Source organism: Stegostoma tigrinum, chromosome 18 (genome assembly GCF_030684315.1).
Source record: "Stegostoma tigrinum isolate sSteTig4 chromosome 18, sSteTig4.hap1, whole genome shotgun sequence".
NCBI classification, from domain to species: Eukaryota; Metazoa; Chordata; class Chondrichthyes; order Orectolobiformes; family Stegostomatidae; genus Stegostoma; species Stegostoma tigrinum.
Window position 1 is genome coordinate 39,983,285 of NC_081371.1, and position 12,809 is coordinate 39,996,093.

Consider the following 12,809-nt stretch of genomic DNA (forward strand, 5'->3'; position numbering starts at 1 on the left):
GGTAAGTTATTTATGGTAACTATGTTGGGGACTCCAATGAGCTTTACCACACAGGCTAAAGAAGTTAATTTCAGTACATACCCAGCCTCTCTATATTAGGAATGAAACTGTAGGTAGGCATGAAAGTGGCATTTGGGCCCCCAATGACGATGCCAAAAACACACCCAGACGGCACATACAATATCCAGGCAATTAATTTTTACAGCGATTCCTAAGATTAGCGTTACTAATCCGAGTGAAACAAACCAATAGCAGTTCATGATTAGTATTAGTAGTGGGAATGGCCCGGTAGTATACGATGGCCTAGTGGTATTGTTGCTGGTTCCTGAATCCAGAGACCCTGGTAATGTACTGGGGACCCAGATTCAAATCCTGCCCTGGCAGATGTTGGAATTTGAACTCAATGATGTTATTTGGAAATAAGAGCCTAATGATGACCACAGATCTATCGTTGATTGTTGGAAAAACCCATCTGGTCCACAGATGTCCTTTAGGGAAGGAAGCTGCCATCCTCACCCGGTCTGGCCTACATGTGACTCCAGATCCAGAGCAATGTGGTTGACTCGTAACTGCCCCCGAGGCAATTAGAGATGAGCAATAAATACTGGCCTAGCCAGTGACGCCCTCATCCCATAAACAAACAAAAAATAGGGTTATTACTAGTGTAATTCTGTTAGTCATCCAAAATAACGTGTTTCCCAATCAGGTGGACCTTTCTCAGAACGACATGGGCATTGGCTGAAAATGTCTTTTTTATCGATTATTAAATGGTGAGACGGGGTCACACTAGTGGACAGTGAAAGGCCTATTTTCATGCATTCACAGGAATTAACAATTATTATAGGCTAATCTCACATCATTTATGTTAAATTTCACATTCGCCCACTCTGCCAGATTAAAAAAAAGGTTATAATGAATGTCAAATGTGTTGCTGTACATCATTGTGCTCACACCTTCACCATGTACCTGTAGAGTACATGGTAAATACACAAGTACATCAACCAAAAGACTATGCCTCAAATCAAAGGAGAATCAAATCAAGAGAAATCCTCTTCAGTCAGGATCAGTAGGTCAAGGGCAATCTTTAATATCTGTCATGAAGCTGTGGTACACTCAGTACCCTTAGAGAAGTATTTTTAGGGGGTCTGCATCTTTAGAGTCTGGGGAATGCACATGGCCATTCTCATGCATTTTGTGCAACCAGCCCAAGGATGCATGGGAGATCAGTCAGGGGTCCGTTGTGTCATCAGTTTGGCCGTATGCCCCAGGCAGTCAAGGGGGTGGGCCACAGTCAGTCCTGATGATCCATCCACTAAAAGTCAAGGGCCAATTATCAAGGAAACAATGCTAGGGAGGGAAACTGTGAAACTCAAGAATGGGGATTGAAAGTAGTGTGATCAGTGTATAGGGGATGACATTTATAAAAGGGGAGTAACACAATATAATGGAGGCAGGCAATAAGGAATTGGAAGGTGTAAGTCAGGACCCGTTTTGATCCTCATAGCAGTAAATTGCTGAATTCAGAGCTCCCCACTACTGGCCTTGTCTCATGTCTGCTCTATTGTTTTTTTGTTTTGGTTCCTGGAATGAAGCAACAGAAAAGTGAGATGAATGTATTTGACATAGCTGTGAGGGATGAGGTATTCCAAGACAGTGGTGGGATGTTGGGTTTGGTGAGAACAAGTGAGGGAAAGCGTTTAGCCCTTCTCTCCACCACCCAATCGACTAAGAGACATTCAGACAGGTACATGGATGGGATAGATAAGGAGGAAAGTGGACTAAATGCAGGCAAAGGGAACTCGTTTAATTGTAGGCAGCATGGGCATGTCGGGCTGAAGCACCTGTTTCCATGCTGTAGTTGTCTATGACTTCAAAACTTCAGGTCCCTTTCCACAAATGGGATGCCAGTTTTTCCTTGATATATCAAGGTGTAGACCTGGGTGAACACAGCATGCCAAGCAGCATCAGAGGAGCCTAGACCCTTCTTCAGAAATGGGGGCGGGAAAGGGGATTCTGAAATAAATAGGAAGGGAGGAGGGAGGCAGATGCAAGATGAATAGAGGAAAATGTAGGTGGAGTGGAGACAGACAGATCAAAGAGGCAGGGGTGGAGCCAGCAAAGGTGAGTGAAGGTGGGGAGTTAGGGAGGGGATAAGTCAGTCCAGGGAGGACGGACAGGTCAAGGGGGCGGGATGAGGTTAGTAGGTAGGAGATGAGGGTGGGGCTTTAGGTGAGAGGAGGAGATAGGTAGGAGGAAGGACAGACTAGGGAGGCGGGGACGAGCTGGGCTGGTTTTGGGATGCGGTGGGGGGAGGGGAGATTTTGAAGCTTGTGATGTCCACATTGATACCATTGGGCTGCAGGCTTCCCAAGTGAAATATGAGTTGCTGTTCCTGCAACCTTGAGGTGGCATCATTGTGGCACTGCAGGAGGCCCAGGATGGACATGTCATCTACAGAATGGGAGGGGAGTTGGAATGGATCGTGACTGGGAGGTGCAGCTTTTTAGTGCAAACTGAACGTAGGTGTTCCGCAAAGCGGTCCCCGCTTGGTTTCCCTGATGTAGAGAAGGCCACATCTGGAACAGCGGATACAGTATACCACCTTAGCGGATGTGCAAGTGAACCTCAGCTTGATGTGGAAAGTCTTCTTGGGACCTGGGCTGGGGGTGAGGGGTGAAGTGTAGGGGCAGGTGTAGCACTTCCTGCAGTTCCAGGGAAAAGTGCTGGGTGTGGTGGGGCTGGAGGGGAATGTGGAGCGGACAAGGGAGTCACGGAGAGAGTGGTCCCTCCAGAAAGCAGATAAGGGTGAGGAGGGAATTTTTCCTTGTTTGCCATGCCTGAGGAAAATGGCATAATTGACAAAATTAACATAACTGGTCTCTCTCAGAGAGTGAAGCACACAATGTTGTAGGTTGTATTTTGACAATAAACAGAAGTTTATTAAGCAAAAGGAATGAAGACAAAGTCGAATTAACCAATCTGTTTAAAATAACACACATTCAAAGTTTTAAACACAAAAGTATAATCCCATTAATCTCAAAACATTCTCTTATAAGTTTTTAAAATCCATTGTATAGTACCCAATAGCCACCCTATAATACTTCTACAATACTTGCACCAGAATCATTTGTTCTAACATCTCGATAGATTTAAGGTAACTGTGACTTTAACTCCTAGACTGGAACCTTTGTTAGTTTACTCGTGCAGTTATCATACACCCGAGTTTAAATTAATTCAGCTTCCAATCCTTCTCAGGGTTTTATCCAAACACTTGCAAAACTCCTTATTTTAAGGTTCTTGAGTTTTACTACATTCTAGACTTCCCAGGACCACTGCTTTGTACATGTACCTTCATGCAAGGACTTCACAGTTGCCCCATTCACAGTCAAACTGAAACCAAAAGTCTCCTTCTCCCTGCCATGGATGAATCCATCCAAATTAACAAATTTATCTATTTGACTTAAAACAGAAACACTTAGTTCGGAAATGTGGAGCAGAAACAGTAAGATACAATTGTTTATAACAAAGTGTGGAGCTGGATGAACGCAGCAGGCCAAGCAGCATCTTAGGAGTGCAAAAGCTGACGTTTCGAGCCTAGACCCATCGCACTAAACAACTGCACTTCCCAGTCACAAACCATTTCAACTCCCCCTCCCATTCCGTAGACGACATGTCCATCCTTCAGGTCTAGGCCAGAAATGTCAGCTTTTATGCTCCTAAGATGCTGCTTGGCCTGCTGTGTTCATCCAGCTCCACACTTTGTTATCTCGGATACTCCAGCATCTGCAGTTCCCATTATCTCAGGTACAATTGTTTACCTTGCCAGGTCATAAAATCCGAAAGGAAATGAAAACCTATTAGGCTGCCAAAGTGGACCTCATGAACTGTTCTGAAACAAAGCACTGTGTCTACAGAAATACTTACAAGTTCATCATTAACTTCAGGTGCACACAAACCCAGTTAGCTATTAACTGAAATTTCAAAACTCAAACTTAAAATAATATTCAAATTTTATGTAAATCAGTTTGTTGATATCTACAAAACAACATGTTATGTGGCTTAAAAAAGGCTAGTGAAAATAAGCCATGCCATTTCACACATATTTTTACTCTTTTTATTATGAAGAAAGACAAGTTAGAAAAGTATTAATGTGAACAAAGAGAATGAAATGAAATTAAGGATTATACTAGGAATTCTTGAGCTTGAAATTTGACTGGAGTTTGATGCAATATTACCCTTGTCAATGCATTAATCATGTTTTAAGTTACTGCTGACTTTATGCTTCACCTAGAGCATCTGGAAAAAGTAAGATTTATGAGAACTTTAATATCAGTAACTTTGACTGTTCAAGATGCATAATAAATATTACAAAGTGCAACTTTAATGTCACTTACACAAACATTAAACAACAGGTTCATGAGTCACAGATAGTAGGAACTGCAGGCTGGAAAATCTGAGACAACAAAGTGTAGAGCTGAATGAACACAGCAGGCCTTGGCCTGCGGTATTCATCCAGCTCTACACCATGTTGGTACATGAAACAATCTATTTAGTACCTTTTAGGATTTGTAATCTAATCCAACTGCTCAATAAAATTAGCATTCTTTATTTCTTTCCACAAGGTGAGAAGTTAGAAGTGTAGAATCTGATTCATTTAGAGTGTAACACTGTTTTTAGGAGTACTTGTAAGAACGTTGCAATAGACAAAAAATCAAAATAAAGTTTAACATGAAGCCAGGGCTAAGATCCTATCAGAAAACAGAAATTGCTGGAAAAGCTCAGCAAGTCAGGGAGCATCTGTGGATAGAAATCAGAGTTGACATTTTCGGTCGAGTGACGCTTCTTCAGAAAATATTCTCTTACTTTATATTTGGCAGTCTGAGATTGATGTCGCTGCATCATTTTTAGTTCGTAAAGGAAGAATGGCTTTACTGTGTTAAGCTTTATCTGCAAAACAAGTTGGAGAGCATACCATTCTTTAACTAATATAGCTTTATTTTGTTCTCTAATCTATTTGAAACAGCTGGTCTTAGTTTATGTATATGATATATCAGCACTATACATATGATTTAGAATGAATTAACAACAACATTATCAACAAACATAAATGTAACTATTTAATATTTCTTTTATGTAGATAATAATAATCGGGTGAAACTCATGCTTGAGGCTGGTGTTCCAGGGTCTGATTTCATCAATGCTAGCTATGTTGCAGTGAGTATATCTATATTTCATTCTCCAGCAGCAAGACAAATATAGTTAAACTTAATTTCACTAACCATCATAAGAATGTAACATTAGCATTAGTTGCAATAACACTGATGTTAGAGTATTTAAAAGCATTTAGGGTTTTATTAAAATTCACCAGGGAATGTGACCATTAATGGCAAGCCAAGGGTCAACTCTTGAGTAGCTGGTCATGACACCATCTTCAACTACAGCTGCTCATGTGGTGAAGGTACACCCACAGTGCCGTTAAGTAGAGAGTTCCAGGATTTTGACCTAGTCACAATAAAGGAACAGCATTATTGTTGAAAAAAATATTATTTTCATTAATTCTAAGTTTCCTACTTCTTGCTAGTTGTTGTTGCCTTAGGAAAATACACATGAGCCTATGTTCTGTGGCTAATAATGATCAGTTATCAATTCTATCTTCACACTGTCATTGAATGTCTCTCAATGTCTGGTCTACCACAGCACAGTTGCCTACAGCATGATGGCAAAATTAGTAAAGATTACACTCTAATAGTAGGAAAGGGAGGGACATTGCAATGACAAAAAAACAGGCAAGAATAAATCTTCCTTGTTTACAATTGATAGCAAAACTATAATTAGGTTCATTTTGTACATGCTTTGACTTTGTTACAATTAAAGATTGAAGAAAGAGCCTTCATTTATATAGCACCCTTCTTATGAGACTTGCAAAGGCAAAGTTGGACGTTTGACTGGGGGGGAAATCTGCAGGTCAGCTTTGGATCAGTGAGTCCATCAAGTAGAGGTGGATGGCCAATAAGCGTCAATTAACTGAACATGGACCCAAATTGGTGATGCTATTTCGAGCTTACCAACAGCAAACAGGCTTTATATGACTGACAAAGCCTATCATGTCCTTGGAGATGGCCTCGCAGTTTCAGGCCATGGTACCAGCAAGTCCTCGTTAATTTAACGTGACGTAGCATAAACATTAATATGGACTAGTTGTGCTGAATGGCCTGTTTTTAATTCAGCATAATGTTGGGAAACAATGCTTCCAACCCCATTTTAACAAAATCCTATAACAGCAATCAGATAAGTTGAGCTTTTTTTCATGCAACTTACAACAGCATTGGAAATCTCTCCTTTCTAGATTTGACCTCAGTTTTGCTTATTAACATATTTTCTAATCAACCTGTTCAGAGATTTTATTACAGACCTCTGGAGCAGGTGGTATTTGAATCAGGGTCTCCTGGTCCAGCGGTAGAGACTCTACCTCTCATCTGAGAGATAATACCTTCGACAATGCAGCAATCCTTCAGAACTCCTGTCAAATATATATTCAAGCCACTAAAGTTCGGGGTTTGATTCCATACCCCTGATGGAGTGGTAAAGGTGCTATGTCGTAGGGTAGCAGACAGAATTATTCTATGAAATATAAATTAAGAGAATAATTAGAACATTGTTATATGTAGTCATTTTATTTTAATGTATTTTTCATCCTTATATTTGCAATTTTAACAGGGTTACTTATGTCCAAATGAGTTTATCGCTACTCAAGGTCCATTACCAGGAACAGTAGCAGATTTTTGGAGGATGATTTGGGAAACAAGAACTCAGTCCATAGTCATGTTGACACATTGTTTTGAAAAGGGCAGAGTAAGTCACTGTTAAAACAATGATATATTGTGAAATGGAACTTGTGTGCACAATATTTTAGTAGATAGATTAATGAAACTAACTGATCAGACTTATCAGAATGATGTAAATAGAAAGAAGTAGTTTCATGAAAATGAAGATACATATTTATCCTAAATTGTAATTTAGTGCAGTATAGCATCAAGATTGTTGATTGATTAATTGTGTAAGATATTCATTAAACCAAATTTATACAGGTAAACTTCTAGTAGCTATGCCAGCATTGCATTAACCTGGGTTCCATTATAATATGCAAAGCAAATGAGAGGATATCTTGTTTACATGAAGCTTATAGACACTTGTCCCATGAGTGCTTGTCAACCCCAGACTACTGGAAACTCTGGCACTGCTTCTAGGTGGATGCACTGATTAACTCTTGCTCCAAGAAACAATCTCTGAAGCCTCTTTGGAAGTTACCCTATTACAAACACTTTAGAAGGTATGACAGGATAGCTGTCGATTGAATATTACCCCTGGCTGATGACTCTAGAATCAGCACACAAGTCTCAGAATGAGAAGGACATTTAAGACAATGAGCAGGACCTTATTTATTCGGAAGGTGGTGAATCTTTGGAATTCTCCATTGCAGACGATGTAAAGATTAAGTCATTGAGCATTTGTCAGACAGAAATCAATTGTTCTGGAGAGTCATATTGGTATCAAAATGTTAACTGTTTTTCTTTCCACAGATGTGCAAGATCAGCTGAGTTTCTGCAGCACTTACATGTTCTTTCATATTTCCAGTATCCATGGTACTTGTTTCTATATGGAAATCAGTAGTTTTCTTCCAGTTACTGACATTGTTATAATAAATAATAAGTTAAAATAGCATGATGCAAGATAGTCATCCAAAATCTGTACGATTGGCACTGCAGGCTCAATGGGCTGACTGATCCACACCTGCTCCCACAGTGAGATCCAGTCATTTATGTGCCCTACTTCCACAAACTCATTTATACAATGAACATTCACTGTGTAATGTTCCACCCAATGAAAATCTAATGATTGCTCATCTATTGTTTTTTTGGAAGTAATCATGCACACTGCATTGTATGTTCTGCCAATGCAGTGATCCATTCACACAAGTCATATTCTTTGGGAACACTTCGCCCCATAAATGATGGGACTATCCTGTACATCAGCTGTTCCTATTTCAATGTTGATAAGTCGTAGAATGTATCATCAGATTGTCAGACTGTTTTCAAGCCTGTCCTCCTCATGGCTACCTATTTATCCTTGCCTGAAGATGAAAATGCATTATCTAACTGGGTGCCACATTTCCAATCATATGCTGGAGATTGAGAAAGTGGCACTCCCTTGCTTGGGGAATGCTAACGCCATTTTCATTGCTGGCATTTTAAGAGGTAGATGCCCTGCCTCTCAGAATGTCAAACAGCAGATTCCAGTTTAGGTGAGGACCCAGAATTCTGATGAGAGTGAACTGAAAATAGTGATTAATTTCAGTCTCAAGACATTTCACAATCTATTCAGATAAGTATCATCTTATAGTATACGATACTTAAAGTTATTAATGGAGCATATTAAAATCTCACATCAGTATTTGATTGCAATATTTATTTTAATTTAGATTAGATGTCACCAGTATTGGCCTGAGGACAACAAGCCGGTAACTGTGTTTGGGGATATTGTAATTACTAAACTAGCAGAAGATATTCAGGCAGATTGGACTATCCGAGAACTGAAAATTGAAAAGGTACACAGCTGCTTTATGCTAAACTCCCTGAAATTGATATGATAATGCCTTGGAGGAATTTTTGATATTGAAAATTATGTAGTAAGACACCTTATCTACCTTGAGCAAAATGGTAACACACACTATTCTGTTTAGCTATATTGTAAATGAATGGAAGCATTCAAAATTTTCATGATAAAACTAAAGCTTTTTCATATCATATCACTGTAAATGCTTCTGTACATCATGAATATGATGCCACCATCAAACTGCAGAGACTAGGGAGCATCTCAAATGATTGAGCTAATTTTGTTAAATGCTTTTATACTATTTTAGCATAATTTTATAATAGTTTGCAGACACATTAAAGTCCTGGTTTGAGATTAGTGACCATTAACTGCGCATGGCAACTGGTAAACATGCCAGTCACATCAATCTATAAACCTCACAGTGAAGAATTCCAAGTGTGGTGAACAATGGTGTCAACAATTTGATCATTGCTTGTGTTAGAACAATATATAACTTGAGGTTTGGTTGCTATTTTTATACTTTATATTTTTGTAGCAGGAAGAGGCTGATGAGATTTTGCTTCATTCTTAGAGTTGTTCCTGTAAGTATGGTGACAGGAAGTCTGGAGGCCTGTTTGTATACATGCATTTCTATTGAGGTTTTACAACCCTTGAAGTGAAGACATGCAGATTGTTAGTTTAGGGCATTAAAAACATAGATAGCAACAGGGGTTCTGGCACACTCAAATATGCCGAAAATTCCAGAAGGGATTTCTGTCAAAGGTCAGTCAGTGTATGCCTGTTTGCCAGAGAATGGAGGCAAAAGTGTTAATATCTGGGAAGAAATGCTGCAAGATCACTAGAAACTGTGTCTTGGTGACTTGTGTTTGCTCTGAAGTATGCACAGTTGAGTTTAGTTGACAGATTGTTTTAGGTGTCAAGGAGAGTTGATACCAGCTGAAGAAAAAGCACCTATTGAGTGATAAGAAATTTGCTGGAAGGAAGGAGGTTGTAGCTTTGCCAGTTTAAAAAAGAAGGCTTGGTTAGAGTTAGTGGTAAATCTTTACTAAATGATTTGTATTTTTAATAATATCACTGGAATAAAAGGAATAGTATTTTGTTTTTTTGTTATAGGTACACAGGCAAATTCTTGTGATATTCTATAATTATTTTCTGCAGGTTAAAAATCAAAAGTGAAAAAACATTAGGATCTATCAAACCAGGTCTCACTCTGGGATTTGACTTGTCCAGTATTAACATCACTTGGGATCCTAACAAATGTGATAACTGTGCATGGTCCTGTCCTCATTCAATGTTTATTCAAACGTATTTCCAGTTGTTGATCAGTGATTATGAATGTGAACCCTAGTGAACTTTCCCTAGCCCGATACTAGAGATGCTTGAGTTGTACTACATGGAATTAAAGCAAGATCAGCCTTGAAGTATGTACAAATTCATTTAAATTGGCTAAAATTTATAGTTTGAATTTTAGACGAGTCAAGATAAGGAAATTAATGATAGGGGATTGTCATTTCAGGGCAACTGAACCAACTAAATTTAAAATCTCTTTAGGCATTCTTAACTTGATATAATGTGCTGTTCTGTAATATAATTTAAGATCTTAATTTTCTATCTTCTTTCAATTAATTTCAATTTGAGCAGTATGGTGATTATACGATGGTGACTCATTTCAACTTTACTTCATGGCCTGAACATGGTGTTCCTGAGACCTGTATACCTCTGATGCATTTTGTGAAGCTAGTTCGAGCAAACAGGGCCAATGATAATACACCTATTGTTGTGCATTGCAGGTAGGAAGTTTCTGAACAAATCTATTTATCTATAGTACCCCGTGGTGTTGCAGGAATTATAATTTTAAAAAAAATATCCCTGCCTCACTGGAGTTGAAGTGTATTGTTATTGTAAAATGCGATGCATTGTGTGTAATCGATGTGAAATTTGGAACATTACATTAATTTTAATCATGTAAATGATTTGTGAAATTTGAAGACAGCTCTAATAAATGTTGGGACACTGAGGTAGTGATAGCCCTCATTGCTGAATTTCCTCTCACCCTTTCCAATTTTCTAGTTCACAGTTGAAAGAAAGTTTTGAGATAAATAATTGCTTTTCCAGCCCTTAAAGAATCATAACTGACTACAAAATCAAGCAATACAAATTAATGTTTAGTCCTGCAAGTGAATCACGTTGGAAGCACATGTAGATAATAACTAAAAGTAGTAAATACAAACAATAGTCATATTTAGAATATCATAAAAAAACCAAAAGTGCATGTAACTAATTAAATGTTCTTTGTAATTTCCATTCAAATCATAATGCTAAGTTTGGAATATTAATACATTGTTGAACAAACAAGTGGTATAAGTATTAAGTATTAACTATTGGGGACAATATTGTATGTAACTGAAAAAGATGTGTTCTTCTTGATTTCTTACTCTTAGTGCTGGAGTAGGAAGGACAGGTGTCTTCATTGCACTTGACCACCTTATACAGCATGTGAACCACCATGACTTTGTGGACATCTTTGGATTTGTGGCAGAGTTAAGAAGTGAACGAATGTGCATGGTTCAGAACTTGGTAAGTGTAACATTTCCATGAAAGTAAACAGATCCTGTGCTAAAATGTACCAGATCATCTTTGGCCCCCTTTCCACCTTAACTTAAATGCCAAATTTCAAATATAACAGCATGATTTCTACGTGTTGTTTTCATTTTGGAGCCTTCTGATATCGCCTGCAACCTCTTAATATGCTGGAGGTGGTGTCTAGCCTATGTCCTTTCAAAAAGTAGAGTAAATTTTTTGACTGCTGGACTGAACTGAACAACCCAAGCCATAGATGATGGAACGGGGGACAATAAAAATAGTCAACAAACAGTTATTCAAAAATATCTGCATATATATTGTACAGAACACAACTAAGCTTATTCCGGCATAAATTAAAGGCATTGATATTTAGCTTCCAAAAAAGGAAACAACAATATAATTCTGATTGCAAGACATTCTTCAAATATGCTGACATAAATATATGCTGTGGGATGTCCAGACATGTTATATGTCAATCAGTATTTGAGCGCTTTAATCTTTTCCAATAATATAATGCACAGAACACAATGTGGTACCTCAACTGTGACTTAACCTGTGTGTTGTCAAATCCAGCATTAATCCCTCACTTTTTTTTATTCATTTGTGGGATGTGGGCATTGCTGGCTGGTCAATGTTTATTGCCCATTCCTAGTTGCCCTTGTGAAGGTGGTGATGAGCTGCCTTCTTGAACCACTACAGTCCAAGGTGCTGTGGGATGACCCACAATGCCCTTAGGGAGAGAGTTCCAGGACTTTCACCCAGCAACGTTACGAAAGCAGTGGACAATGGGGAATTGGTGGATGTGTTGTATTTGGATTTCCAGAAGGCATTTGCCAATGTGCCATACAAAAGGCTGCTGCATAAGGTGAAGGTGGACATTGTCACAGGTAATGTATTAGCATGAATAGATGACTATTTAACTAACAGAAAACAAATAGTGGGATATACGAGTGTTTTTCCTATTGGCAATCAGCGGCTAATGATGTGCCTCAGGGATCAGTGTTGGGACCACAATTGTTTACAATTTACGTAGATGATTTAGAGTTGAGGACCAAGCGTAATGGTCAAAGTTTGCAGATAACACTAAGATGAGTAGTAGACCAAAGTGTGCAGAGGACGGTGAAAGTCTGCAGAGGGATATAGACAGGTTAAATGAATGGACGAGGGCCAGGCAGAGATGACCTGGAGCTGAGATGACTGACTTCCAACAATCAAAGCCATCTTCCTATGTTTCAGGTATGACTTCAACCAGCAGAAAGTTTCCCTGATGCCCATTGTTCTCAGTTTTGTTAGGGTTCCTTGATACCACACTCAGTCAAGTGCAGTCTTGATATCAAGGGCAGTCAGTCTCATGTCACGTTTGCAATTTAGCCCTTCTGCCCATGTTTGAACCAAGGCTGTACTGAGGTCAGGGGTTGAGTGGACCTGGTGGAACTCAAACTGAGTGTAACTAAGCAGGTTACTGCTGAGCAGGTGCTGCTTGATAACCACAGCTGATGACACCTTCCATCACTTTACTGATGATTGAGAACAGAATGATGGGGCGGTATTTGACCAAGTTAAATTTGTCCTGCTTTTTATGTACAGGACATTCATGGTCAATTTTCCACATT

General features: G+C 38.9%; 1 protein-coding gene across 6 annotated transcripts in view; it reads left to right on the forward strand.

Moving 5' to 3' along the window:
• ptprq (protein tyrosine phosphatase receptor type Q) overlaps positions 1 to 12,809 on the forward strand; it is a 206,009-nt gene that overhangs the window by 177,853 nt on the left and 15,347 nt on the right. For 5 of the 6 annotated variants that reach the window (XM_048549585.2, XM_048549586.2, XM_048549587.2 and 2 more), the window contains 5 exons: positions 5,138 to 5,214; positions 6,718 to 6,852; positions 8,480 to 8,605; positions 10,255 to 10,403; positions 11,055 to 11,190. In XM_048549585.2, coding sequence (XP_048405542.2) covers positions 5,138 to 5,214; positions 6,718 to 6,852; positions 8,480 to 8,605; positions 10,255 to 10,403; positions 11,055 to 11,190 — 623 coding nt within the window. Of the gene's footprint in view, positions 1 to 3,826; positions 3,930 to 5,137; positions 5,215 to 6,717; positions 6,853 to 8,479; positions 8,606 to 10,254; positions 10,404 to 11,054; positions 11,191 to 12,809 lie in introns of those variants that run through there. The other variant, XM_048549591.2, reaches the window with a different exon arrangement.